The sequence below is a fragment of the Mustela putorius genome, unplaced genomic scaffold (genome assembly GCF_011764305.1).
Source record: "Mustela putorius furo isolate JIRA1106 unplaced genomic scaffold, ASM1176430v1.1 tig00003858_pilon_pilon_pilon, whole genome shotgun sequence".
Lineage (NCBI taxonomy): Eukaryota > Metazoa > Chordata > Mammalia > Carnivora > Mustelidae > Mustela > Mustela putorius.
This window is the reverse complement of record NW_025422010.1, coordinates 52,271,392-52,298,438: the sequence shown is the minus strand read 5'-3', so window position 1 is coordinate 52,298,438 and position 27,047 is coordinate 52,271,392. Positions and strand designations below refer to the sequence as shown.

The following is a 27,047-nucleotide window of genomic DNA, read 5'->3' as shown; positions in this document are numbered from 1 at the left end:
TGGGTTTTTAGATCTATTTAAAATAGAGAAAGAAGATTAAATCAATGAGTTTTTAAAGTTCATCACATATGTACTTATGAGGATATTAAAACTTCGATTTTTTAAGGTTTTATCTTCCATACCAGTATATCCATATGTGCTTTATGCCACCAAAAAATTGATAGCTTACATTAAAAAAACTTGGTAATTTATGAAGCAAAGGAGTTTCAAGTGATAATACTACCCAGCAGCTATGTTTGATGAAGCTTTTCCAAGTCTAATTAGCTTTTATGGATCTTATAGTAGCAATTAAAAAATCTTTGTGTTATTTATTGATTCATAAATAATATTATAGCTTGCTTTATTCTTATTTATGGTATACTACAGTAAAAAATGACTGTTGTTCAACTGCAAATATTGATCAAGTCATTAACATCATTAGTGAATTAAGCTACAATAATTTTTTAAGTGGTTAACTAGTGAGCTAGGAGAAAGGACATATTTATAATATATTTTTATTATGACATGATACCCTCTCTGTAAAATGAGGACACAGCCAGTTTTACATGTGAGCAAAAGAAGTAAGAGTTTTTTGTTTTTTTTCAAAGGAGAATGTTTATCAAAGGATTTGAAGCAATGTGTATTAATAGTACAACAGTCCTTACTAACATCTCATATATATTCAAAGCCTCCATTAACATGATTTGGAAAGAGGAGTTGGATTACCTTCTTCACAGTTATGATGCCAACTTGGAAATTGGGATCTGTGTTAATGTCAAAGGCATCTGCACCATCTCCATCCACAATGGTGTATTTCATCTCGGCATTGATTCCTTCGTCCAGGTCCTTGGCAAACACTCTACCCACAGTGGCGCTGACTGGAGCCGATTCCAACACACTCATCTGATAATGTTCTGTGGAGAAAGGTCAGAACATGCATTCTTGTAATCTGTTGCTATAGAAAATGCCTCGGCGGTGTCAAATCATATCAGGCCTGCTGGAACAGACGTCTTTCTCCTGGTTCAAGAATTAAAGCTTGGGTTTTACAGAAGAAAATCTGAGATCCGAAGAGGCTGAGCAGATAGTATGAGGTCTTAGCCTGTACTAGATGTTTGATAAGGACAGGCCAAAAAGGCATGACCTAATCCTAAGAATAGAACAAAATAAAAACAAAAATATTTCTTATCTCAATGAATCCACCTTCAGAGTGGAAGGAATTACCTTGCTTTCCAATCTTTCAGTCCCTCCTAGTGAACTATCTCCCCAAATGTTAATTCATTCTGAGAAAGAAAAAACATTGTGATTGCAAAGAACATACTTATTCTGTTTCGACTTGAAATGCCCACATTTTCCTTTGCGGCCAAGCCAGTGTATAGAGTTTTCACCTCTGCGGCCGCCTGCCCAAATTTAGTGGCCATCACTGATCTGTAAAGGAGGAATAGCCACAGAGAGCAAGTTCCCTCCAGTTCCACATGTTGTCCATCTGTATGTCCTTGCACTTGCTTCTGCCCAGTGGAAATCTCTGTTGTTTCTTGTTCTCTTGTTCCAGAACAGAATACCCTGAAAGTTCTCACAAAATATAAGAATGTCTTCCTTCTCAGCTTCACAATTAAATTTAGAGTTGTGTCTTTACTCACGTTCCTTCTCTGGGGCTCAGCTTTTTGACATTCTTCATTATTTTGTCAATCAAAATGTGACTGACTAAATAACATAGAAAATCACATAATCATATTTTCAATATGTTCATGGTCTCTTTTATTCTAATGTGTATTGCAAGCTACAGGGAAGCCTGGGGTGAGGGCTTGAGTTTCATGAAGATTTGGGGAGGTTGACAGCACCCAACCAGGTCACAGCACCTTCCCTTGCACAGGAGAAGAAATAATGCCTGTTCCTGGCAAATTTGAGCCAGAAATTGCTAATGTCTGTACTAAGCTGGCAGGCACTTGGATTTCATAATCTCTTTCCATTCTCTTCCAAAATTGTTGATGGATTAGACTTTGTTATTATAGAACTTATAGGAAAATTAAACAAGTGTCTTTCCCACACCAGGAAAGCTCTGTGTTCTCTGTTTAAAAAAGCATATACGTAAGATTTCTACATGTGATGCCCTGTATTAGATCTGAGATCTTGATATTCCATTACATTTGGTTCAGTTACAGGTAACTAAGCTTGTTCAATATAAATAGTAGGAGTGTCATTTTGCCAACATCCCATGATCACTTATGTTAATATTTATAAAAAGGAAGGAAAATTGAATTTTTAAAATAAGCAATCAGAAGATAGTAAAGCAGAGAGTTTATCCAAGGTAGGTTTGTGGAATAGTGAGATCATTTAAACTTTGTTTTAACAAACAGATGGGGAGATACTTAATGGTGAGATAAAGACAATTTTTTAGAAGTCCAAAAATAATTACAATTTTAGGAGAAGCAGAGATGATGTGCAAAAAATGCTTGCAGGCAGATTACTTTTATGCATTTACATTTCATCTTCTGTGCAGCACAGTCGTGCTCTATGCTAGATTCCCCATTATCTTGAAAAAGTGGTAACTCGAAATGTTTGCTTTAGAATGGGTTAAGATGTTGGTTTGTGGAGCAGGACCAAAACCCTGGTTAGCGTTGTGTTATGTGGTTGTAAAGTTGTCGTGTCTGGGGTGGTGTGACTTTCCTGCAGTTTGTCCAAATCCACATACTTACGAGCTATGTAGTAACTTGCTGCTTTTGCTCTTTCTGTCTTCATCAGAGGTACTGTCTAGTGTCAAATTTAAAAAGCCAAATATTCAGGAATATTCAGGGATATTCAGGAATCTGTAGTGTGCAGTGTGTGCAGTGTGAGCCATTCATGAAGTAATAAACGTACACAAAGGAAGAAACCAGTCTGTGTGGCATTTCACAAACTGTTCTGTGATGCCCTGCTGTCCTGTAGAACTCATCAGTTTAGTAGCTACTTGGTTGCACCACTTGTGAAATACGTACCTAGTATTCTGCCTTTTTGTTTTATGAAATGTCATGGAGTCTCTGTGTATACAGTTGTATGAGGATGTTTGAATTTCCTTCCTGTCTTTATGTAGATAAAAGAGATGACTCACTTGGTCTGGCTGACTCAAAGTATAGATGTTCAGCCGAAAGTCTGGTTTGACTCTGTGTTTAGTTTTTTTTCTTTCTTTCCTTCTTTTTTTTCTTTTTTAAATACCCGATTTTCCTGGTCAGGTCTTTCACATGAAATTGTGTCTGCTATCCTCATTTCTCCAACTGCTCCTTCAGGCTTCTGATTCTCAGATTCACGTCTCCATTCCTGGGCTCCATTCCTCAGGTATATCTCTATATTTCCACCATCCTTAAGGCCATTCAGCAGATTGTCGTCTGTGACTTCATATTCAAATCTGCCATCAGTTCCCTTCTGCATCCTCCGTTTCTATCAGTGCTACAGTTCTTCGCCCTGTCACCCAGACTTCAGGCATCATAGTTACCTTGGACTCCACCCTCTGCTGCGGTTCCTTCAGCCAAGAAATCAGGAGGCAGAAACCCATGTTTTCTTACTTGTCCCACTGCACTCTTTCTGCTTTTTCCTTAAGTGCTTATCATTGCAAATCTCGAACATTCTAAAAGCCTCCCTGATGGATTCCCTGGCTTCTAGTTTCCACTCCTGCCAGCCCATCTGTACATGGCTCTCAGATTAGCTTTCCTTTAGGTCTCTGTCTTGCTCAGAAACTTTTCGGTGATTTCCTTTAGAAATATAGCACATCTAGAATATAGAAATATTTAGAAATATAAGACATTTAAAACACTAAAGAGCAGGTCTCCATTTTTAGGGAGTTTTTGAATATGAAATCACATTTGCTACTTTATTTCCAGGTCTTTATACTGTAGATACATATTTTTTCTTTACATTCAGGTTCTATTGGAATGAGCTCTCGGAGAGCAGAGATTTTGCTTGTTTTGTATACTGTTCTATATGCCATACCTAGATGGTGCCTGAGGCAAATGTTTTTTGAATGAATGAGTGGCTTGCCCCTTCTGGAATGTTTTTCTTTCTTCCTATTTAAATCTTTTATGTTTTTGAGTCCCTGTTGCAGTGTTATCCTTCAATGAAGCCTTCATTCATCTTAGTTTATTGTGCAAGTTTCATTCTGGACTACTCAAGTGGCACAGCAAATGCTAATTTCTGGTTAACTTTTGATGAGTGTAGAGTATGTGTTCCCCAGCTGGATCTTCAGCTTCACACGGACAGGGACTTAGTTTCATGCATCTTGTATCCCTCGTGCCCAGTGCCATTGGAAAGCAGGTGGTTGGTACTCTTGTGAATTGACTGGCTAAGGTAGTCAGATGGGTACCTCTGTGTTGATCTTCGTTTTGGGTTATTTTCTCTGTGTGTGTTCTCAACAGGGCAGTATTGTATCCAAGGGGGCAAACATCAGTTTGGGGAAGGGGGAGATAGGAACAAAAATCTTAAATGCTACAGTGGTTTGTGGCTCTCTAAAGTTCAGCCGTTCCCGACAAAATCTTATTCCTTAGTATTTCATTTTGTGGGGTGGAGTGCAGGGTGTGGAAATCAAGAAAAAAAAAAAGTATATCAGAGCTCCAGAGAGTGGTGGTAATGAAAGAAGTGAGAAAGAGTGGCTCCGTGCTATTGGATGTTGGGACCCAGAAGGGAAATGGTGATATAAGAATTGAGTAATAAATGTAGGAAGGGAACCCATGGATAATTGAACTTTAAGAGGAATTCAGGCTGGGCTTTTTCTTCCTCTTCTGTAATAGGTGCCTCTCTCTGGCCTGAGATCTTTACTCTCACTGGTTAGGTACTCACTCTGGGGAAAGCGGGGTGGGTTATCATTGACATCCAAGAGGGTGATGTTGACTGTTGTGGTCCCAGCTAGTCCTCCAAGCTGTCCTCCCATGTCCTTGGCTTGGATAATCACTTCATAGTATTCTTTGGCTTCTCGGTCCATGTTCATGAGTGCTGTCCTAATTACACCTGCAGGATAGAAAAACAAATCCACACATCCAGTGTTTAAGCTTGGCTTTCAGGTTTCTCCCTTGTGGATTGTTAGTATTTAGAGTCTAGATGCAAATCATCTGTATTTTATTAAACTTAGGTCAGAATTCTAGCTTCGAAAGAGTGCTGTGCTTAAACAAATGGTGAAACAAACACTATCCCAGGAGGAAGAGCTTCCTTTGGCGACATTACAAGGAGAGAACAGGAGGTGGCAGCAGCGGTTCTCGAACAGAGTTAGGGACTAGCAGTCCGGGCCAATTTCAAGGGTCTCTGTTGTACCAAAGAAAACTGGGGCTTTGGGTCCCGTAAAACACAGCCTCGTATGTCTGCAAATCTGTGATTTTAGATAATTCTCTTTCAGCCTGTACTTTCTCTAGCCCCGAGGCCCTTGTAGTGTGAATCACTTTTCTTGAGCAGCTCACTCCCACTCTCCTTTCCCTGTCTCCCCAATACCTATAAGCAGGGTTGAAATTCTGATTTAATTGTCCTTTTGTTATATATGCCTTCAGTTTTGTTCTGCTTACCTATGTGCATCACTGGTTTCCACGAGCTGGGACATGAAAGATGCTCTGTTGAGTTGCTCGTTTTTAACATGCATAAGGCATGAACTCCCCCAGACGGTAAGTAGCAGCATCACAGTGTGATGATACACTTTCATTTAAGAAGAGGGGTCTAAATCAAAATCCAGGGAAATGTGTTGTTTTGATCCTGCCAAGGGTGTGCTGTAATGTTTTATCTCCCTTTTAGCCCTGCTATGTAGAAAAGTTGACTTCTCTACACTCTAGGCAAAGATTAAAGGCTTGTTTACTGCAAGTTTACAGTGTGACCCTTGGCTAAATAGACCTTTTGCATGCAAAGAAGAGAGATTGGGAACCACAAACCTGTCTCCACTTTACTCCTGAAGTGTATATATTGCATTATAGTAACAACATTCTGAAGTGAAATATGCAGCATTTTCTTTTTTTTAAATGCCCTATGGGCACAGCAATAACTATCTTTTCATGTATTTTTGACCTTAACACTTAAGATGCCGCCTGGGAGCTGTCAAAATAATATAAGGTTCCTCTTAGGATATAAAGGACACATTACCCTCTTCCTGCCTGTATTTTCTTCCCTGTGGGCATTCCCCCACTTTCCCTCCCCTTCTGCAGAATTGTTAAAGTTACTGTTTTATAGAAGTCCCTCACTGCAACCTTTTTTTCTTTCCTCCTCCTAATTTATACTTCCTCACTTTCTGCTTTTACGATATAATTTTCTGAATGCCTGGTTCCCCTTAGGACTTTTGGAAAAAAAATTCTATCAGGTTGCTAATAGAAATGTATTTTTTTCTCTTTCAGATGGAGAGGTGACTTTGAGTGTTAACCATTTACTCTACCTCAGAGGCTGTACGTTTCTTTACTCAAGTTCCTTGTTAATTATTCTTAGGTCTTCAGTCTTCCTGTATGTAGAACGAGAATAACACTACTGCCGTGTATCTCACAGGTTCACAGGAATAACGGGAGGCTCAAGTATGGTAATGTCTATGAAAGTATTTTACAAGGAAGAAAGCTTGGCACAAGCAGGGTAATAATGATAAAACATAAATTCTGTAGTCAAAGCTTTCACGTAAAACTGAAAGAAACAACAAAAACAAAAAACCACAACCAGACTTCTGTCTGTCTGTCCTTTGTTGCCACATTCGTTCTTACACATCCAGTTCTTTTAGTTGTCCTCCCTGTGAGAGCTTCCCACTCAGCACTTGCCTTTTTAGGGGCCACATCCCATGTTCTGCGCTCTTTCCCCGCTCAGCAAAATCTTTGTGTCCTGGCATCCCCTTATTCTGGCCACGTTCTCTACTTAGTACGGGGTGGTTCAGTGGGGAGAGCATCAGACCAAACGTCAGGGCACATATCTACAGAGAGAAGCACTTCGTTGGGTCTCAGTTCCCAGTTTCCTTATTTGTTAAGTGACCGGTAATGGACTGGATGGTTCCCCTAAGGCTCTTCATAGTTTCCAAAATCAATGATCCTAGTTCTTTAGTGAGCCTAGGTTAATGTGTCAATCCTCTTAGGTCTTCTTGGAGTGATAAAAGACAGTCTCTGGGAATAAATTCAGCTGTAGGAGTTACTGAAGGCTAGTGAGGATGTCCCTTTGTGTAGGCAGGCCTTTTGGCCTCTCCAGTCAGACTCTGTACACTGTCTAGACATAGTGCTGCTTTTACCCACCAGCACAGTGGTTGTTTGCTGTCTTAATCCTAAAGCTTGTAACAATCTTCTTTCATTAATACAGTCCCTATAGAGTCCTGGAAAAGGAGAGTTGGGTTTATCATAAGTAGCAGTTATGAATTAGTAGGGAATAAAGCAACCAGCTCTGATGACATTGCATCACATACCTGTTTTGGAGTCCACAGAAAAATATGGCTGGCCCTGGAGAATGCTGTACACTACCCGGGCACTGTTGCCGTAGGTTGGATCATCAGCATCTGTGGCTGTCACCTGGATAACAGAGGTCCCTGAGGAAGAGAGATGGTGGAAACCTGTTCAAGTTGAATAGCTAAAGGCTGGAAGCAGTGCTGAATAGGCAATCTTAACGCATTTGCAATTGTTACGTTTGCTTCCTTGGGAGAACCCTTTTTGAGGTCAAGCTTCCATAGCTCCTAACTTGTGCCTCTCTAGTGAGACAGGAGTTAATTCGTGTTTCAAATTCTTAGTAACCAGTAAGAACAACACAGTCTTTGGGTTCTTCATTGCTTTTTTGATAATACCAAAATGCTTCTTCCTTATGAATCAAACATTTATCTGTCTACCTTCTATCTTTTAAGAATCAGAACTGAATAACAATTCTAAGCTTATTGTTACTATTATTTTTTACTGTGGCTGATTTCACTGTCTAAGTAGTTTCCTGCCTAGGGACTTGGTTGTCATTTTTGGTCCAGTTTTAGAATTTGTGAGCTGCTTTGCACATTCTCTCTGTGTATAGAGAGGAGGATCTTCTATAGAAGAACTGCTGTCTGTGAGAATCAGTGACTCTCCACCTTACCCACTGGTGACATTTCTGGCACAGTGGCGACATAAGGTCCATCCAGGAACTTGGGCTCATTGTCATTGATGTCTTGGATTTTGATGATGAACTCTGACTCTGGCTCCATTGGTCTGCCAGTCCGCCTGTCTAGGGCTTGAGCCCTTAAAGTATACTGGGCCCTTTCCTCTCGATCAAGCCTCTGAATGGCATGGATGTCTCCAGTGGTGTCATCGATGGTAAACACGACACCTGCACCTTCTCCTGAGAGGATGTATTTGATGGATCCATCTCCCCTGTCCATGTCTGAGTGAAGCTAAGAAAAAACAAACAAACAAAGCCCCAAATCTCATTATGCATATGAAGACGTGGTGGAAATTAATCGATTTTCAGTTTGATCCAAGCTTATGACTTCCTTTTCAAACTTATGATTTTCTTTGAAAGAATTTCTTTCACCCAAACATTTAAATTGTTGGTCTACAAAGAATTAATATACATTGAACATGATTGTATCAAAGACCAAATATAGATTGATGAATAAATAAAATTCTTTCCACATCACATTCAGTATCCTGAATTTACTACTGTATTTTTAGGTTCCTTGCCCTGAGAAATATGGAAAACAGGAGTTCTGGGAAGTATAGGCCCCCAGCATGAGAGTAAGAGCAAGTCTACTAAGGAGGAGCCTAGCATTTCCACTTAAGAAAAAAAAGTGGGCAAAACTAACATTTTAAAATAAGTATTTGACATAAACTAAGTTTTGGAGTTTCAAAAACCTTGTGATGATTCAAGTTGCTTGAAAAACTGATGGACTGATTAATAAATAGGCTATGGCCACTATCCTGGAAATTGTAAATGACCTCCAGGGACTCCTGCAACTCTGATTCTGCAGTCCCGATTCAGTAATTTCATTCAACAGGACTATGTATTCATGCCTGTGTTCTGGGTATCAGAATGGATTTAACAGCTGGTTGTTGTATTTGCATCAGTGTATCTCTCTTTGGTGGGACCAGTTCCTGGGCTTATAATTGAATCACTCAAATCTATATGTGGATAGTTGAGTTAGGGACATGCTTTTATCTGCCCATCCAACTATGTTGTCTCCTGGATTACTTTGTAATGAATAAGGCACTCTCAAAAGGAGTCCAGGGCACTATTTTCATACTAGGGCCTAGAAATACATTTCTGCATCTCTAATTACGGATAACGTTCTATGGCAAGAATTCTGAAGGTTTGTGTTATCATATAAGTAACAGTCTCTCTCTAAAGTGGGTTTTAGCACTTTGCATGGTTCAGAGATTTAGTTTATAAAATAGACAACCAGTTTTAGCTTTAGGCTAGTGGAGGCAGATGTATCTGGCCTAAAACATAATGTCAGTTATAAGCTGAGGGACTTGGACAAAGTAGTGAATGTTTATTACTCTCAAATTTCTAATATTATAAATGTAGAGGGCACCATTAATACTTACTTTGAAGGGTTGTTGGGATCATTAGAAATTAATGTATGTAAAGCACCTAGCACAGTGTCTTTCCCATAATAGGAATGCTATAAATGGGGCCGATTATGATGATGGTAATAATGACGGCGATATGCATAGAGAAAAGGGTATTAACATGCCCAGCTCTTCTCTGCTCCCTTCAAGCCTTCAGGAGTGTAGCAGAGGCGGCACAAACAACCTTTGGCTTTTTTATTATTCATAGTCTAACGGGGAAGGGCATAGAAGGCTGCCTGAAGCACGGCTAGGACGGTGTTACTCTGAGCATGAAATGGCACAGACACGAAGAGGACACCTGAAAATGTGTTCATGACATCCTCAGACAGGGATGGGTTTGGAGGTTGAGGCTCGCTTTGAGTTGATTTCAAACTGACTCCTGGCCAAATCACGGAGGCAGCGATTTTGCTGCCGAGAGGAATTCAGCTGCGTCTTATCTAGAGAGGGCAAATAGAATAACATTGACCGAATAAATGGCCGAGGAATTTTTTTTCTACTTAGAGAATTCTGTTTATAGTATGAAATTCTCACATTTCCTCATTGCGTATACAGTATTATTATTTCTTGCAATCTAAGTCTTCTATTTATGCAGTTAAAAAACCCAGAGGTGCCCAGCTCTTATTGTGTAGAATAAAAAGCCATTTTATTGGAACCTGGTCATAAAGAAATGAAAATCCATTTGATCTGGAACTGTGTTTCCAGGCAAAGGAATGGGGTTTGGAGGAGGAGGAGAGAATCTCAGGATTTTTTTTTTTTTTAAAGATTTATTGATTTATTTGAGAGAGAGAGGTAGAGTGTGTACAGAGGGGAAGGGGGACAGAGGGAGAGAATCCCAAGCTGATTCCCTCGCTGAGCTTGGAGCCAGCAGGACTTAATCTCACGACCCATGAGATCACGACCTGAGCCAAAACCAAGAGTCAGGTGTTCAGCCAACTGAGCTACCCCGGTGCCCTAGTCTTTAAGCTATGTTACAAGGCTGTGATCACCAAGACAGCATGGTACTGGCATGAAAACATACACATAGACCAGTGGAACAGAATAGAGAACTCAGATATGGACTCTCAACTCTGTGGTCAACTAATCTTCGACAAAGCAGGAAAAAATATCCTGTGGGAAAAAAGTAATTTCTTCAATAAATGGTGCTGGGGAAATTGGACAGCTGTATACAGAAGAATGAAACTGGACTATTCTCTTACACCATACACAAAGATAACCTCTAAATGGATGAAAAGACCTCAGTGTGAGACAGGAATCCATCAGAATTCTAGAGAAGAGCATAGGCAGTGACCTCTTCAACATCAGCCATAGCAACTTCTTTTAAGACACATCTCCAAAGGCAAAGGAAACAAAAGCGAAAATGAACTTTTGGGACTTCATCAAGATAAAAAGCTTCTGCACAGCAAAGGAAACAGTCAACAAAAACAAAGAGGCAACGCAAGGAATGGGAGAAGATATTCGCAAATGACACTACAGATGAAGGGCTGATACCCAAGATCTATAAAGAACTCCTCAAACTCAACACCCAAAAACCAGATAAGTCAAAAAATGGGCAGAAGATATGAACAGACACTTCTCCAAAGAAGAAATAGAAAAGGGTAACAGACACATGAAAAAAATGTTCATCATCATTAGTCATCAGGGAGATTCAAATCAAAACCACATTGAGATGCTAGCTTACACCACGTAGAATGGCAAAAATTGACAAGGGCAAGAAACAGTAAATGTTGGAAGAGTTGTGGGGAAAGGGAAACCTTCTTACACTGTAGGTGGGAATGCAAATTGGTGCAGCCACTTTGGAAAACAGTGTGGAGGTTCCTCAAAAAATTTAAAATAGAGCTACCCTATGACCTTGCAGTTGTGCTACTGGATATTTATCCCCAAGATACAGATGAAGTGAAAAGAAGGGCCATATGCACACCAGTGTTCATAACAGCAATGTCTACAGTACTCAAAATGTGGAAAGATCCAAGATGCCCGAATGGATAGAAAAGATGTGGTCCATATACACAATGGAATATTACTCAGCCATCAGAAAGGATGAATACCCAACTTCTGTACCAACATGGATGCGACTGGAGGAGAGACTGCTAAGTGAAAAAAGTCAAACAGAGAAAGTCAATTATTATATGGTTTTACTTATTTGTGGAACATAAGAAATAGCATGGAGGACATTAGAAGAAGGAAGGGAAAATGAAGGGAGAGAAATTGGAGTTGCAGACAAACCATGAGAGACTCTCGACTCCGGGAAATAAACAGGGTTCTAGAAGGGAGGGGGTAAGGGGGATAGGTGAGCCTAATGATGAGTATTAAGGAGGGCATGGATTGCATGGAGCATTGGGTGTTATACGCAGACAGTGAATCATGGAACACTGCATCAAAAACAAGTGATGTACTACTGTATTTTGACTAACATAATTTTAAAAATGCTGTGTATTTCTATATGAAGACATGTAATCCGGAAATAAGTTCATCCAGGGCATGGCAGATTATTTAGGGAGAAGAAAAAAGAATAGAAGCTGACATAACGTACCCAGGATTGTTTTGAGGTGTTCTACTTATTATCTAAAAAGTTTTGTCCTGTGGTCCTTAAAAAAAACTAAGCATACTTACTGTTATCACAGGCCAAACTTAAGTGAGTATTCTGTGTATGGAGTGTGCTTAGTAAGTAACAGAAGGCTATCATTGCTGCTGTAGAGGTCCAGGTTCCTTGGGAGCCATCCAGCTGGCTGATGTCAGTAGAGTCTGGGTTGAGCATCAGATCTGTTATCTTTTGTTTTTGTCTGTATTGGGAGAAGAATTTGAGGAATTCTCTGGATGGTAAGTTCCTTGAAGGTAGGAACCTCATGTGGCTTTCATTTTAGTGTGGATTCTCACATGTAGCAAGGGCTCAATAAAATTGTCTGGAATGAGTGATGTAGGGTATAGGATTAGGGTTAAAGTTTTTTGTGAAAAGCCACCTTTGTTTTAAAAGAGCTAGCAGCATCTTTCAGGTAGCTTCTGGGTGCGTGTTTGTGAGCCCTTGAGAGAAGGGACGGAGGAGGGGGTGAGAGAAGCATGATGACAGGAACAAATGGGGACCAGGTATGAAAGGGACCAGAGTTTGCTTATACAAAACTGCTTTCGGGCGCCTGGGTGGCTCAGTGGATTAAGCCGCTGCCTTTGGCTCAGGTCATGATCTCAGGGTCCTGGGATCGAGTCCCACATTGGGCTCTCTGCTCAGCGGGGAGCCTGCTTCCCTTCCTCTCTCTCTCTGCCTGCCTCTCTGTCTACTTGTGATCTCTCTCTGTCAAATAAATAAATAAAAATCTTAAAAAACAAACAAACAAACAAAAAAAACCCTGCTTTCTTAGGAATATAATTGTATCATTTCAGGATCCAGTCAGGGAACAAAACCTAGACCAGTTATTTTAGCAGAGCAAATTTAATGTGGAGAATTAGAAAGGCAAAAGGGAACACTGAGGTTTTAGAGGATTAGAAACTCTAGGAAACAGCTAGTGTCCCTCTGGCTGGGGGCAGAGGGCAGCAGTTGGGGCTCCTGGAATCTAGATGTTTGGAGAATTCTGGACCTGAGGGCTCCGAAGAGGGAGTGCTGTCACCTGGGGTTGGAGCTTCAGGAGCATGGAGGAGGTGCCCCCAGCACCCACTTCTTTCAGACTTCAGACCCAGGTTTCTGAGGAGGGGCTGCCATCCTGGTGTGCTGCGCTTTCTGAGGGGATGCGATGAGGCTGGTGCTGGGCGTGTGGGGAGGATCCGGGAACTGGAAGCACCTGTTGGCTGGGTAGCAGGAACAAGTCCCTTCTCCCTCCTCTGCCTCTGATTCTCCCTCTAGTACATTCTACTGTTGGAACCCAATGGGGTGCTGGTCCAAAAAGGAGAAACTGTGGCTCGCAGAGTCCCAGCCCTGACTGACATCGCTGTGGCGCGTAGGGAAAGGTGAATACAGAGCTGAGAGACTCTAGCTGAGGAATCAGCATGGTAATGTGCATGTAGCATTAGGGTTTGCCAGCCATAGAATACACATCTGGTTATGACCACTGCAAACGCGAGCATTGATAGCTTTCCCTTACATCACTCAGCAAACTGGCAGTGTAATAAAAATGTGTTTATAATCTGTTTGTATTAAATTCTGCTAATGCTGACTGAGTACCAGCTCTTCAGATGAAGGTAAGGGGCTTCTGGAATGGAGTTGGCAGCACATGGTTATGTACATATTGGGAAAACATTCTTCCTCCCCAAATCCAGAAAGAATAAGACAGGTATCCTAATAATGTTGGAGTTCATAAGATATTCAATCAAAGGAGTAGTGAGTGGTGTGAAGTCCTGGTAGACTATGAAAAATCTTAGTTGATTTAATATTTAAAAACAAGGGTGATTTTCAGTCTTTTTTATCATCTCTCATAGTGCTTCGTACAATTCCAGGAGCTCAGCAGTGCTTACACTTCGCGGTTAGACAGCTTCCGTGTAGCTGTTAACCTCAGCATGCCTTGGAACCACAGCTTCGTGCCCACGCACACACTCTCTGCATCCCGCTCTTTGCATATGTCAATATAATCTAGCTTTAGCTCGACACTGCCTTGTCCCTGAAAGGCCCAGTGTGGATTTTATAAGGCCATAGCAATTACAGCTGATAATTGTTGCCATACTCCTCTGAAATAAGCAAATACTCAGGCAGGCTCTCTAAACAGACATCTTCCAGAGCTCAAGGTGACAAGCTAAATGCCCTTGGGAGAGAGGGAATGAAAGGTGGATAAATTCTCTTTCAGAACAGAGAGGGGAAGTGCCTGGGTAAGTGAATCTATAATGCGGGGTCAGACCCCACTCCACTGGCTGCTCAGTGCTGGCTGAGTAAGAAGGCTGTAGAGATGCCCCGGGGGTTCTGTGTCCTGGGTTGCGTGTCGGTAACAACGGGAGGGCGCTAATCATGAGTACAAGAGAGAGGGTGCTAGACAGCTAAGTTCCCCACATCAGGAAGCAGTTGGGCTTGGTCGGATTCCTGGTGCCCTAACACCATTGACTTTTCATTGTGTTTCTCAGGGCTGAGTCTCAGGGCAATGAAAAGAGAAGCCTGTGGCTGCGGTGTCAGATTTTCTGTTACCTTCTTTGTATTTTCAGACAATAAGCATAACCTCTCTGAACCGCGTTCCACAGGCTAATTATCTAGTAACAGACTATAGAAATGAGCCCTGGAAGTATAGTCTTTCACAGGCTGATTATCTAAAAGTGGTGAATCACACTTACCTCACTGCACTGTTATGATGATTAAATGATCTGCTCCATGTGACTGTGACTGACACATAGCCCCGTGGTAGCCCAGTACAAACCTTTGCCTTTCTCTAGTGTCATATGTCCAGCCCTGTGCTGGGTACTCAGTGTTGGGGAAGCCTAGGAAAGGCTGGCATCTCAGCTTCTGCCCTTGGGAAAAGGGAATAGGGCTCTAGATTGTTGAATACAAATAAATGTACTTTCTTTTCTTTCTTTCTATTTTTTAGGAAAGGAGAGAGCTTTTTAAAATCTTTTAAAAGATTTTTCATAGATTTTATTTATTTATTTGACAGAGAGAGCATAAGTAGGGTGAGCAGCAAGCAGAGGGAGAGGGAGAAGCAGGCTCCCCATAGAACAGGGAGCCCAATGCAGGGCTTGGTCCCAGGACCCTGGGATCATGACCTGAGTGGAATGCAGCCGCTTAACCAACTGAGCCATCCAGGTGTCCCCAAATAAATGTATTTCTTAAAGTTTAGCAGTAGCCATATATGTCTAGTTGGAAGAAATATTTTACAAATAGAAGTTAAAAGTCTTTGAATAGATAGGAGATGTGTTCATGATGAAAATGGCTTTTAAACTAAGGCCCTGAGAAACTGGAATGTGATTGAACAGAGAGGCGGTGACATCGTGTCCTGGGTAGGGCAATAGAATGAGTACATGTCTGTGTTAGGGACAGAAGTGGTATGTGTTCAGGGCCAGTCAGGATACCAGCATGGCATCAGGACGAGATTTGAGAATCGCAGGGGAGGGCTGGATAAGGGAGGAGGACTCCTTTTCTGCAAGTCCTTGAACTATATGCTAAGAGTTCTGATAAGCATTGGAGCTACAATGCTTTCTGAATCAAAGGAGTGACATGATGGAAAGGGTGCTTCAAGGAGATGAATGTTCTGAGTCCTGGGGGAGGACTGGGAAGATTCTCTCTACAGGGAGACGGGCAGTGGCTGCTCAGTTAATCTAATCACGAGGAGCAGAGGGACCACAGTAATGACAGAGCCTGGTAGAGGATGAGGTGAATCTGAGAGAAACTGTCGAGGAGATATTGGAGACTGGTTATGCATGAGGGAGGGAGGGAAGGAAAGGGAGAACTCAAAGAGAAGCCACAGATTTTGAGGCTAAGAGATTTGCAGCTGTGTTAGGTTACATGCTTTAAGGAGCTGCTGAGTTCGTATAATGATATCCCTGTCTCCGAATCCCTATCTACGACTGGTACCGCTACTGCCACTGTCACTACTATCGTTACAGACTAATGATCAGTAAGATCTTACTCTGGACCAGGTCCTGTGCTGAGCACTTTACATGTGTTAGCTTATTTAATCCTTACCACCCCATGAAGTATCCACTTATTAAATATCTTTTTGAGCCTCTTCTATGTGACAGGTGCTGTGTTAGGCCCTGGAGATAAAATGGGAGCACTGTCCTTGCCCTCACTGAGCTTACAGTCTAGTCCAAGGCTTCAGACAGCACTCATAAATAAACCAATGAATTAGATGTTGTAGGTTGTGATTAGAGCTCTGAAAAAAATAGTGACTGTGAGAGAGTCTAACGGAGGGGCCTACCTTAGAGCATGGTCTAGGAAGACCTAGATTCAAAATGAATCCTAAAGAGTGAGGAGAAGCCAACCACCACAGAAGCCAGATGAAGAATATTTTATTATGGGAGAACAATTAGGCAAAGCTTGGCAAGTTGTAGGAAATGCCGGAAGGCTATGTCCCTGGAACACAGGAGGAAGGGAAAGAAAGAGTGGCTTGTGATGTGGTGGGAGGCCAGGAAGCAGGCTGGAGCAGAGAGGGCTGGCTTCGGAAGCTGTGGGGAGGAGGCCTGGGGATTCAGACGGCAGTGGGAGCGCACTGAGGGATGTAAGCAGAGTGAAGCGATCTGACTCTCGTGTGGAGAATGGATCAGAAGAAAGCGTGGGTAGAATTGTGGAAACTAGTTGGGATCGAGGTGTTTGCCCAGCTGAGAGAGGTCAGTGGAAGTGGGGGTGGGAGAAATGAAGGATTTGGGATGTATTTTAGCAGAGGACTGGACTGATGATTGGCAGGTAGACTGGGGGAGGGGGCAAGAGAAAGGGAAGAATGACCACCTTATCTCTGGTTTTAGAAACTGAGTGAAGGCAGGCAGTGCTAATAACATAGGGAAGACTGGGGACAGGTTTGGGAGGAAAACCAAGAATTCCTTACCGGATATGCTACATTTAGGAGGGCTTTTAGTCAAAAATGTGGAACTGTCACATATGCGATAAGGTTTATGAATCTGAAGCCCCGACAAGCGGCCTGAGCCAGAGATGGAGGCTTTGGAGTCACTGGTTTAGAGGTGGTGTTTAAAGCCATAGGGATGACAAATCCTTCCAGAGAATGAATGTCGGTAGAGAAGACGCCCGGGCAAAGTTGACGAGCCAGACCACGGATGGCTGTGGTCGCGAGGAGGGAAGAGGGCCGCAAAGAGGCTGAGAAGGAAGGAGGGAAAAATGGGATTGTGAAGGTCTAGAGGCAGAGAGAAGAAAGTGATTCAAGAAGGAGGGACTGATCAGCAGCACACGAGGTGGGTGGTTGTGTACAATGTAACACGAGATTTAGTAGTAGGGGGTCCTTGGAAGCACTGAAAACACGACTTTAATGCAGTGGACAGAAGTCAGATCTGAACTCAGAAGTAGGTAGGAGTTGGGGAAAGAGCTTATGCAGACAACTCTTTGAGAAGTTTTAGTTCTTTTGTTATCCCTGTTTGATGTTTAAGGAAACAGGCTAATGGGGCTTCACGTCCTTTCCAGAGTTGTTCTGGAAGCAATTGGCAAAGCTGGGTTTTGAGCCCACATATGTTTGACTCTGAAACCCACATTCTTAGCCTCTGTGCTAAACAAGTGTTTAAGTTATCATTTGAATGAATTATTTATTTTTTAATTAGGTCCTTGTTTCCCATTTTCTCTCACTTGGTTGCTTTCACAAAATGGTCTCTGATTAACATCCAAATAAAGTAAACACCGGAGAAAGCCTGGATTAAAAATGAAATGATGGTAGATAAATCAAGGGAATTCGAGTGTAAAGTTTATAAATATATTCATTGATTGTCTCCAACTTTCCTAAAGCACTTGCTAGGATCTTCTGAAATGAAGAATGTTTTATTATCCGCCCCCCCCCCCCAATAAAATTAGGCCCCAGGCAATACCTATGGAAATGCTTTGGGAAAATTAAAAAAAAAGAAAAAAAAGGGAGCGCTCCCTCTGCTCCCCCCTTTGCATTTGCCCGTTTCTCTCTTCCCCATTCTGCTATTCCCCACGCCGCTGCTGCCTCTTTTGGGACTCTGATGGCTCTTGCAGGGTCCCAGGCTTTTCCTCCAAAATCCAATTCCTTGTTTTCTCCCACTTAGAGCCTTGGACAAGGAGAGAAGTCTTTCCTTTTCTGACTGGGATTTGACAAAGCCAAAATTAGATTTCAGCTAACTGTCAAGTAACATACGGCTAGTTAAAATTGTTCTCAGGACTGCAACACAGGCTAGGTGACCTCTCTTACTCGATTCATATTCGTACTCCCTTTCAATATTCGATACCCTGGTAATTTGTCTGTGTGGCCATTCTTACCTTGCCAACATACAAAGGATCAGTTCCAGTGTACTCTTCCAGAACAAAAAACTGGTTCCAGACCCAGCTCCTCTTTGTCCGCGAGTGTGACTGTGGCTTGTCTGACAGAAGTGCTTCTAATTTGCCTGGTGGTGTTGGTGTGCCCGAGAGAACGGTGGTTGTAAGGTCCATCAGTCCCCAGAAGTACAAGGACATGCCAAGTCCCAGCCAGCTCTTTGCATTGCTCATTCTACCAGAAGTCCACATGGGATTGCCAGGTTTTCAGAAAGTAAGGTGCAGGATGGTAAAGCCACTGGAACTCGAGTATTTTCCAAGTGAAAAAATACCAATGCAGTTTCCTGGACACTTAAGCTTCTCAAAGGAGATCTCGATTTGAGTCAGTCTGCTTGAAGTTGACTTCCTGTCAAGTTAAGGAGAACACACTGTGATGATGTCAGATCCTCTCCTGTGGGCTTATAGCAAGTTTTCAAGAAATGTCAGTAAATATTCTGTTCTCTACTCAACGAATTATTGAGTCATAACGTGTTATTGCTTTAGAAATGTTTGAGAAACAAATAATATTTTAATAAAAAGAAGACAACCTATCTTGCTATAATCAATCCCAAACCTTTGGATATGGTTCAGTGGGAATAAAACTGGTGAATAAATTTCTTCTCATTGGTAACATAGCTGGAGGGTGATGCTGTATTATTGATTGTCTTGAATTAATAGCGGGCTCTTTGGAATATTTGTATCAGACAGCCTCCTAAACTTTTAAAAACAGCATTCATTTCCAAATTTACAGCTAATAACTAATATTTTCATTAGCCCAGTTGCTTTTCGTGGCTCATTAAAAAGCCAAAAGCAAATCTAACTGCCTTTTTTTGCCACCCACAATTATCTTATGTCTTCCCCATGTTATTGATAACGTTAGGAATCTCAGATTTCATTTAGAAGCAGCCACAGATCACTTCTGACTTTAATCATTCTCTGAGTTCCTTGTGGAATTTGAGTTTCACAGTCTACTGCTCTGGCTCTGAAGCCCTGAGAGGGGCAGCTAATGTGACCTTTCTAGGGTTTGAATGGTCAGGTAATCATTCTATCACTCACAACAGACTTTAAAGTGCCCTTAGTCACATGCTACTGTGGGCATGTCAGGAGAGGCCAGCCGACACATTTCTTTCCTGATCTGAAAGACTCATTTAGACAGAGGGATGTTGACTTCTACCCCGGGGACACCTTTTCATCAGTCAAACTTCTTTTGTTGCTATGAAGGCAACTTAGCTGGTGACCTCACTCCTGGGCTATGACCTCATCCACCTTTTCTTCCTTTACTTCCGCTGGGCGTAATGAAATGGCATAGCACTCCCTCCACTCTGTCGGAACAACCAAAATGTCTTCTGTGGGCTTAATATTCTCACTGCTAATGTGGAGAACTGTCAGCGTCTCAGAATAGATGAGACGTGTTTGGGGATTTCAGTCCCATGCAACCAAATAATGCTCCCTTTCTACAAGTGGTTTAAAATGAATGCATTGATGGCACCTCAATTACCACCTTCTACCTGTCACCATCAGAACTCATTTTAGCATTCTCTCAAATAGTCACTATTGAAATGAACAAAGAAATTAAAAAAGATATCTTATAATCATTTCACACAATATGCCATTTCATTTCTGTGTGAGAAATCACTTCGGTGAGAACTGATAAAGGGGACCAGCCGGGGGAGACTGTAGAATTTCTGTAACCTGAGGGGAGGCTGTGCCTCACGTTCTAGCTCTTAAACTCAGCTTGACTGTTAAATAAAAGCAAGCTAGGTATGCCTTATTTAAGGTGACGTGTTTGTTAATGAAGAGCAGTGGTGTGCTAGAAGGTTGGTTACCAAGTATTAGCAGTTTTCCTCTTTGGACTGATGGACAGAAACCCAGCTCATGTTTCTTTGATGCTGGTCTAAGAAGAGATGTTTTGAAAGGAGGCTTAACCCAGGGAGATGGGTTAATGAAAAAGGTTGGTGAGAAATAGCTATGCTGTTTTCGGGACTTAGAAGGTGGACTAAAGGGCATGACCCCCGAAGCTGTCACCAGAATACTGTGATGGATGGTCATAAGGGGAATATTCCATGTGTTGCAAGACACAAAGCCATCTATAACTCCCCAGAGAGCGCTAGGCTGCGTATTCCACAGTTTGTCCCCCTGGTTCTATTTTCATTACCTCTTACTTGTTCATTCTATAAACTTCGGTTCCTCCAGGTAAGTAGGGAAGGAAAATTCGCCTGCCTACTTCACAGGACTATCTGAGGATCTCTCCGCCAGGATTACGAGGGTGAATGTACTCTGTAAATGACTGAGGTGCCAGCCAGCTGACGTTAGAGCAACCACCCAAGGAGAGCTTGCCTGGGTTGTGTTAGAAATGGTGAAGCTGGGGTGCCTGGGTGGCTCAGTGGGTTAAAGCCTCTGCCTTCAGCTCAGGTCATGACCCCAGGGTTCCGAGATAGAGCCCCACATCGGGCTCTCTGCTCAGCAGGGAGCCTGCTTCTCCCCCTCTCTCTCCCTGCCTCTCTGCTTAGTTGTGACCTCTGTCAAATAAATAAAATTTTTTAAAAATCTTAAAAAAAAAAAAAAAAGAAATGGTGAAGCTAAGCCTGAACCATATCTCGTGGGCACTTTTTGAACCAACATTCTGAAAGGGCTTAATGTATATATATTATTTCACAGATTTCTACATTTGGGATAAGTACTGTGGGGTATTAGATTGTGGCCTAGCCTAATTCTGTAATAACCACAATTATTTTTTTTCCATATAAAGGAACTTAATGAAGGATTAGCTGTTAGAAAACTCTGTAGAGAAAAATTCTTTTTCGGGGTTGCATTTATTAAAGCTAGAACTCAATGTATATACTTTAATATATTTCCTTTTATGTCTGTTTCACATGTGCACATTTTGCCTAAGCACTTTTTTAAAGATTTTACTTATTTATTAGAGAGAGAGTGAGAAGGGAGCATGAGCAGGGTGAAGGGTAGAAGGAGAAGCAGACTCCCCGATGCGGGGCTCAATCCCAAGACTCTGGGATCATGACCTGCGCTGAAGGCAGATGCTTAATTGACTGAGCCACCCAGGTGCCCCGCCTAAGTATTATTTTGACTATTTTGTATTTTCTCTAGCTGGTTTTAGAATCTTGCTTTCGGATTCTAGGTGCGCAGGTGCAGGCATGTTTGTGTGCGGGAGTGTGCAGATGTCCCCTTTCCTGCTTGTATGCTCAATTTCTGGGCAGAATGAGATTTGAGGAAATTTGGGGGGATTTTAAATACTGTCCCTTATGTTCTCTCATCTCTTATAAACTAGACATGCATTCTTGCCAATTAAAAGTTCCTGTCTTTACCTCGGTGTGATCTGAAGAGCTTGAGAAAAAAAGGTGTTCTTTGGAATCTTTGTGATGAATATTTTGTAGGTGGTGCAGCTGCCTGAGCTTTCATCTGTCTCTCCTGCCCACTTTGGCCTCCTGCACACGAGTGCAAGGTCCTCATGTTCTTCCCTTTCGCTGAACACATACCAGAGCAGCTTCTGGACATTTAGGACCTGTGGAGTCCTTGGTGATCCTGTGAAAGCTCGGGTGGTCTGGGTGTGCCTCTCATATTCCCCCTTCCAGACATCAAATACCAAAGCGCGCAGCACCTGTAAACTCTTTGTGTTAAATGACTTGATAGCTACAGTTGGCGGAAAGCACTTTATTCTTGCCTCCTCTGGGCAGAATGCATGAAAAATACTCCCTGCCTAACTTTTCAGAAAATAAAATCTGGGTCTTACAAAAGTTATGTTATTCTTTTCACAATTAGAGCTGTTTATACAAGTGAAAGAATGTCAGTTCTATCAGAAATACTAACCGGTTTTCAATTCTTACAAAAAATATGGTTCTCATGTTCATGTTTTTCCTGTGGGATAATAGTGGCGATGATCTGTTGGAAGGTGGGCTAATTTCTGCTGTTCTTGTAAAGGAAGAGGCTAATATATGTATATTTGTATGTATAGATCTGCTTTGGAAGACCACATATGCCACACAAAGAATACATTAGTGGAAATTGACTTCTGTGTTAAATGAGTCTTTTAAAAGTTTTTTCCCCATCCTGCCTGAAGAAAGCAAACAGCTTGGTAATGAACACAGTAGGAAGAAATTAAAGTTGTAGATAAAGTGTGCTCTTGGTGAATTGTTTATTTCATTACTTAAATTCGTTGTGATATTTAAAATGTAGGGGGAAGGGAATGTTACTGCTTTCTCCTTGAAATGAACTGGGCTTTTACGGTCTCCCTCTTATTTCTTTTCTTCATTATTCCAATTTTCCTGAGCTTTTCATGGTTAATGGAAGTATTGCTCAGTAAAGCTCAAATGACATCTCTCTAGAAGCAGAAAGTCCGCTGCCTCTGCTGCTGACTCCCCCTCTGGAGGGAAGAAAGTGTTTTCATTTTTTGATACGACCTCATGTCTTTAAGAGGTAAATATAGACAGTGGTGTTGTGGTTTTGGGTTGCCAAACTTCTTATCACTTTTACTTCTAGAAAGAGCCTTAAAGATGTACTTAAAAAGAGAAAAGAAACCTTGCGAAGATCCTAGATATGGTGGTGAGATGAGACTGCGTACTGGGACGCGTAGTGGCATTCAGTCAGAAACGCATCTCAGGGCCATCATGCTATCCTGCCTCTCATTCAGGGGTCTCATCTGAGAACTACGAGTAAGCACACTTACGAGTCGCAGCTCTCAGTACAGAGTATAGAACCCAGAGAGAACAGAGCAGGTGGTTGTGGTATAAATTGGAGAGAAAAGTTCATGTGATAGGGATATCTTTGAATATGTATATTTCACAAACAAGAAGATACCTATTGTGGAATCCTATAAAGAAAATATTTTCATTGCTTCTGTGAATGGACTTGCAGCATTTCTTAACCTGGATGTGTGTGGCTGTACTGCTGACCAGACTCCGCCCCTGGGAGTGTGTTTTGGAAAGGGTGTGTACTGTGGTTTTGAATGCTGGAAGATGAGACACTTCTCTGACCTGAAGTCTTTTTCATTTACTGCAGATGTGTCGTCTTCGGTTTCCTCCTGGGCAGCCAGTCATTGAGTGAGTAGAAACTTCATCTTTCTTTTGTGGCCACCTACGTACCAGCCTACGCAAAGCTACCTATTTAGGGAGGCGACCGACCCTCGGCAGAGCAGGAGGAGGTTGTCCAGGTACTGGATTTCTTGGATTTGTGTTGTGCTCTCACTTCCACTCCCCTATTCCATGCTTGGCCAGCCTCATGACACTTGCTCCAACCCCCAAGTTAGCCTTTCTGCGGTGAATACGGCTTAGAGTCAGTGTGTACATTTAATGTGGTCACATTTCCTTTCTCTACCCCTCAAAGAGGCTGTTTATAAATTGATGGTGTCTAGAATTGAGGAATTATGGTATTGCCTTTTTTAAAAAAATTGAGCAGCAGAAGAAAAACCAAAGCACATTTAATTTCCATGGAGATTTCGTAGAAAAGGTGGCCATTGCTTTTGCTTATCCTAATTTTGCTTACCTATATTTCTGTGAATTCCCACTTCTCCAGGTTCTTCAAAAACTGGAAATTCTGAGCCTAAAAGTTCAGTTACAATGTTCACTCCTCTCTTATCATCTCTGAAATCTTCCTTTTCTCACCACTTGCTCCTTTCCTTTTCTTTCCCCACAACCAAAGTAGTTTATGAGAGGAAGTGCTTTTAAGAAATTCAAAAATGGAAGTATGGGGCTGACGTGGCTGAGGGGGAGGCCCAGTGTGATTGAACCAAAGAATTTAGGCCAGTATCTGGTTTTATATGAGGGTGTGTGTGTGTTTGTGTGTGTCCATGTGTGGGTGAGAAGAATAGAACAAAAAAAATGGGAGAAAGTGTGAGTTACGTAATTAGGACCTGGCTTTGAAAAACCTGGTCAGGCCCTTAATAAAAACCACCTCAGCATCCTACACATATGCCGACCCTCTAGCTGTAAACTCTCAGCTCAGGTCATAAACAGGCATTTCTACTGAAGAAATCTTTTCACTAGAGTTCATGCCCAAGTCCTCCTTGCTTTCATTTCCATTGTAATTAATTTTTCCATTTGAGGATGCCCTGTCTTTCTTTCCATATCTTCCAAGAATGGCAAATAGATTCTTATGCATCTTTTCATGCACACTTAGTATCTAGTACATGTTTTAATCCTAAAGGAGTCAGGAAGTTTTTGACCTACTTTATGCTTCCTCTAGTTTTCTCTTTTAATCAAGCTTATGAAAGTACAGTTAAGTCCATGGGCAATTTCTCTGACTACAGTTAGACAAGAATGATCAATTTTGATTTTTCGGAGTTGTTTCCTATGCTCACTAATTTCTCGTCTTATGTGGCATTTATAATTGCACTAAATTTGTGCTTGTTCGTTTTAAAAAAGCATGTGTTTTAAATTAAGTAATTCTCTGGCTTAAGTTCTTCCTCAAAAGAAGTTGCAAATAATTGCTACTTACAGTTTTCTCTTTAACTTTGCCTTTGCACAGACCTTTAGGAAAGCAGGACAGTTCTGTAGTCCTTCCTGGACCATAAAGGTTAATCCATAGGAAGAAGAGTTTTTGGCAAAACTCAGTTAGCTGTCTAAAATTAAGACTCAACTTATTAAGTTGATAAATATTTGAGCATCAAATATGCTTGATCAATAGTGGTTTGTGAAGCCAAATGAAGTGGAGTTTCAGTTTCAGCCCTAGGACCTCTTAACTTAGCAGTCTTAAGCAAGTGACTTAAACTCATTCATTCTGTTTGTCGTCTGCAGACTGGAGATAATTATAGACTCTCACAGGGTGATTGTCAGAATTAAGTGAGAAAATATACATGAAGCTCTTAGCATGGTATTTGGCAGATGGTTAAAACCTTGTGTTTGAAAAACAGTAGGCGCTTAATAATTGTTCTCTTTCCCTCCTTCAAGGAGTTTACAGTTTAGTGGGGGAGATACTGCCATTAATACTGGTAGTAGTCGGAGTAGGCGTAGGCATTATGGCATCGCTGGTGGCAGTGATGACAGCGTGGTAGCGGCAGGAATCGCAGAAGCAGCGACAGCAGAAGCGTTAGCGTGGAGTGTTCACTTCATGCTAGGCCGGGTAAGTCCTATACCTTTACTTTGTCATTTAGTCTTCGCAAGAATCCCATGAAAAGGTATACTTTTCCCATTTTACACAGAGACGGACCAGTAATGGTGTGCTGGGATGGCTCCTCGGCTCCCACCAGCTCTCCCGAGAGCTGATTTGCATGTTTCTCTGCAGCTCCTTAAACTGGCCATGATGTGAGTGTTGACACCATAGCTCTTGGCAAATGTGGTGGGAGAGCGAGCGGGAGAACTTGGATTCTGCCTTAGGAGCGACTACAGCACATGGTTTTTTTTTTTAAATAAGATTTTATTTATTTATTTGGCAGATGGAGATCACAAGTAGGCAGAGAGGCAGGCAGAGAGAGAGAGGAGGAAGCAGGCTCCCTGCTGAGCAGAGAGCCTGATGCAGGGCTTGATCCCAAGACCCTGAGATCATGACCTGAGCCAGAGGCAGAGGCTTTAACCCACTGAGCTACCCAGGCGCCCCTACAGCACGCATTTTGTATGTGACTGACTGTGACGCGGGTCTTTTTGTGAAATGGATTGCCAGAACCTTGAAAGCAGTGCTAGGTCAGGTCAGGGGAGGGGTAAATGACTTCTGTGAGAGAGGAAAAGTTTAAGGTAGCCTATGAACTAGACCTTGAAAGATGGAGAGGAGGGTATTCCAAGGGAAAGCAAATGCAAGTGCCAAGGTGCAGAGGAAGGATGCAGAGCTTGAATTTGGGTGTAGAATGGGGCCTGCAAGAGAGTAGTGAGGGGGTGCCTGGGAAGCTCAGTCATTAAGCGTCTGCCTTTGGCTCAGGTCACGATCCCAGCCAGGGTCATAGGATCAAGCCCCTCTTCAGGCTCCTTGCTCAGCAGGAAGTCTGCTTCCTCTCCCACTCTGCCAGCGTCTGTTCCATCCCTCGCTATGTCTCTGTCAAATAAATAAATAAAATCTTAAAAAAAAAAAGAGAGAGTAATGAGAGCTGGCGCAGGGGAAACAGGCAAAAAACAGTAGCTAGGAGCTTGAATGTTGCTGGATTTGAAGTGTTTTGAATCTGTAGTTGTTTCTAGTGAGCGGTTAAAGGTTTTTGAGCTTGCAAACCAGCCAGAGCGAGTCCCATCACTGTTTAGTAGTGTCGCTACTAAAGAGTGGTGGAGAGCTGGTGAGAGTCTGTTTAGAGTCCCGGGGAATCCCTAAGGAGGACTTCAGCCAGGAATCCTGGGGTAGGAAGAGGATTGGGGAAGAGGCAGAGTTTGCATCACTGGGAAACTGAATCCATGTGAAGGAACGTGGGTACGGGGGTTGAGGGGCTAATGAACCAATGATAGGAAAGTTCTGTGCTTAGGTTACAGCTGGAAATTGGGAGGAGGCATTCGTTAGAGGTAAGGTAATAAATTTGGTTTTAGAGTTAGGGATAAAAAATTCATCCTTCTATGCCTGATTATTTAAAGAGGCAAGAACTTTCCTTCTCTTTTTAGTCCAAAACTTCAAAGCAGCTTTGGACATAAAGAATGTGAGCTCCTTCCTCTCCCTGAGAGTGGTTCTGGCTGCTTCCAGAGCACAGGCTGCCTGCACGCCCCCTGCTGCTGACCCCGGGCTGGTCCTGCTCCAGGTGCCTTTCTGTGGCCCACTTGGTGAAGCTGACTCTGGGGCTTCAGCTCAGCTAGGGACCT

At 42.2% G+C, this 27,047-nt stretch overlaps 1 protein-coding gene and 1 pseudogene across 2 annotated transcripts in view; both read right to left on the bottom strand.

Moving 5' to 3' along the window:
• Window positions 1-27,047, bottom strand: part of CDH20 (cadherin 20) — a 204,938-nt gene that overhangs the window by 32,595 nt on the left and 145,296 nt on the right. For both annotated transcript variants that reach the window (XM_004745586.3, XM_004745585.3), the window contains exons 2-6: window positions 18,298-18,697; window positions 7,990-8,284; window positions 7,343-7,462; window positions 4,783-4,950; window positions 706-893 (exon numbers count right to left, since the gene is read on the bottom strand). In XM_004745586.3, the coding sequence (XP_004745643.1) occupies window positions 706-893; window positions 4,783-4,950; window positions 7,343-7,462; window positions 7,990-8,284; window positions 18,298-18,543 (1,017 nt within the window). In that variant the 5' untranslated portion in view covers window positions 18,544-18,697. The remainder of the gene's footprint in view (window positions 1-705; window positions 894-4,782; window positions 4,951-7,342; window positions 7,463-7,989; window positions 8,285-18,297; window positions 18,698-27,047) is intronic.
• LOC123387711 lies at window positions 14,541-14,660 on the bottom strand (annotated as a pseudogene).